Consider the following 2468-nt stretch of genomic DNA (forward strand, 5'->3'; position numbering starts at 1 on the left):
GTAACTCTGCATAACTTACCATCGCCCTAACTTAAGCGTCGGAGAGTCGAAGACCACACCGTCGTGGTCTCTACTTTGACGACGTGTGTTACCTGTGACAGAAAAGAGACGAGGAATACGGCGTACCATATCTACGAGGAGCACGGCGTACTAAATCAAGTGTAGTCACAGCATCAACATTGGCGCCGTCTGTGGGAAAGTCAACAAAAAAAAAACCCTATGCAACACCTAGCCAAACAACTACACTTCGACATGGGCACTACCAATCCCTCCCCCTCTACTCCGGCAGACGGTCACATCGAAGACATCACAGACCTTAGCCTCAACCACCCTCTACCCTCCGCCAACGACCCTTTCATCCTCACACCTACACCCGGAACAGTCGTCAGTACTAATGCGACTCCGGATCCGGCAACCGCCGCAAGAATGGAAAGCATGGCTCGCGATCTAGCCGATTAGCAGCAGCGCGAGGCACTGGAACGCGAGAAAGCAACAGCTCTGCAGGGCGAGCTTGACAAGATGCGGGCACAGCTCGAACGGGCCGAGCGCAGTCATTTACATGAGGAGTCAAATCACAAGGGCATCGCGCAAACGAGAGGACGCGAACAAGTTCACTTAAGCATCAGCTTGACCCCCTCCAAACTTGCCAAGAAACAGCCACCATCACCACGGCGTATCCGCAACCGTGAGGAAGGAAGCACAAGCGTCACCTCCCGTTCTAGACCCCACACAACTGCTCACAACAGCGAGTCTGCCACGCTAGCCCTGATCTTGCAGCGCCTAACAGCAATAGAACAACGGGATGCCAATCCACGATGCCAACCAGTGTTCGCAGCCAGGCCAGGCCCATTCACTACGAGAGTAATGAACACCGTGCGTCCTTCTCAATCCAAGAGCCCAAAAATCACGCCGTACACAAGCGAAGGCGATCCATTCCGGCACATTGATAACTTCAAAAAAGTCACTGCCAGTAGAGAATTCGACGACGCCACCTTGTGCCACCTATTCAGCGAAACACTAGATGGGGATGCCATGAATTGGTTCTTCGAACAACCGGCGAACTCTATGGATTCCTTCACGCAGTTGACCATAGCATTTCTTAATCGGTTTATCCTCATGGCCGGAGCCGCCCACACAACTGATGGCCTATTTCAAGTAAAACAAGAGAACATGGAAACATTGGGCACCTTCGTCATGCGATGGCAGACAGCAGCATCCAAATGTTGGAACCTGAACAAAACGCTCGCCTTGACCGCTTTTAAGGAGGGACTACGGTCAGAAAACTTCTTGTTCCACATCAATGTGGACCCTCGAATGCGCAGTGCCACATATGATGACATCATGACTGAAGCAGTACGATACGCTCAGGCAGAATACGTCACATACGGAGAGAAGCGGACCCCAGTACCATCAGACAAAACCACTGTGCCGCAGACATCTACACACACGACTACCCTCCAGCGCGAGCTCTTCCCTAACACAGAAGACCATAGCAAAGGCAGGAAAAGAGAGTGGCATCAAGCCAATCACCGTGATGCGCGCAACAACGATCGGCATAGAGGCCGGGACAAGAACAGGAGACTTGACCATAAACGTCGCGACAACAGAGAACCTCGCCAAGTTAACGCAATGGAACGCCGTAGTGAACACACACCGCCTAGGGAAGAGACCCTGGAAGACTTTTTCCACAAACATCAGGGCACGCTGAGGAAACCAGCAAGACCACTACGCCCCCAAACCGAAGCAGAAACTGGTAAGTGGTGCAGGTTTCACGAAAATGGAAGCCATAACACGAATGATTGCCGCACCCTCCGCATACTAAGAGCCAATGGCGACACGGGGTTCGCCTGGCGCAGCAAAGGGTACAGCAGAAGGTGGTCGCCGCAGTCGAGAACCTGCGCCGCATCAACGTCATAGAGGGAGGAGCCCCGAAGACCAACATATCTAACCGAGCAAAAAAGCGCTTTGACCGCAACAATCACCCAAGGCAGGTGTACGCCATCACAGGAGGAAACGCTAAGCGACATAAGGAGGGATGGAAACCGATCACCTTCACTGAGGAAGAGGAAATTGGCATCTCCTTACCCAATGACGACGCTTTCCTCATATACGCAATCTTGGGCGGACAGTGGGATGTAGGGAAGATGATGATCGACGCGGGATCCACAGTCAACGTCCTATTCAAGGGTTGCTACGAAAAAATGGAGCGTAGCGGCAAGAAGTTGGTACAAGACCACGAACCGCTAATCAGCTTCTCTGGTGACATAACCCAACCCCTAGGCTCGGATTATATGACAGTACGCATTGGGACCGCACCACGCACAGTTTGCGTCGAAGCTGAGTTCATCATAGTCGATGCCTACAGCTCCTACAACGGGATCATCGGCCGACGTACACTTAACCGGATGCGAACTTTCATCGCCGGACACATGATGCTCATAAAATTCCCAACTCCGCACGGAACATGA

At 52.4% G+C, this 2468-nt stretch overlaps 1 protein-coding gene across 1 annotated transcript; it reads left to right on the forward strand.

Moving 5' to 3' along the window:
- The first annotated feature begins 519 nt into the window (after positions 1–519).
- Positions 520–2468, forward strand: LOC126792163 (uncharacterized). Its single transcript, XM_050518644.1, has 2 exons — positions 520–1874; positions 1988–2468. The coding sequence occupies exons 1-2, from the start codon at positions 520–522 to the stop codon at positions 2466–2468; spliced, it is 1836 nt and encodes a 611-aa protein (XP_050374601.1).

This window comes from Argentina anserina, chromosome 4 (assembly GCF_933775445.1).
Source record: "Argentina anserina chromosome 4, drPotAnse1.1, whole genome shotgun sequence".
In the NCBI taxonomy this organism is placed as follows: Eukaryota; Viridiplantae; Streptophyta; class Magnoliopsida; order Rosales; family Rosaceae; genus Argentina; species Argentina anserina.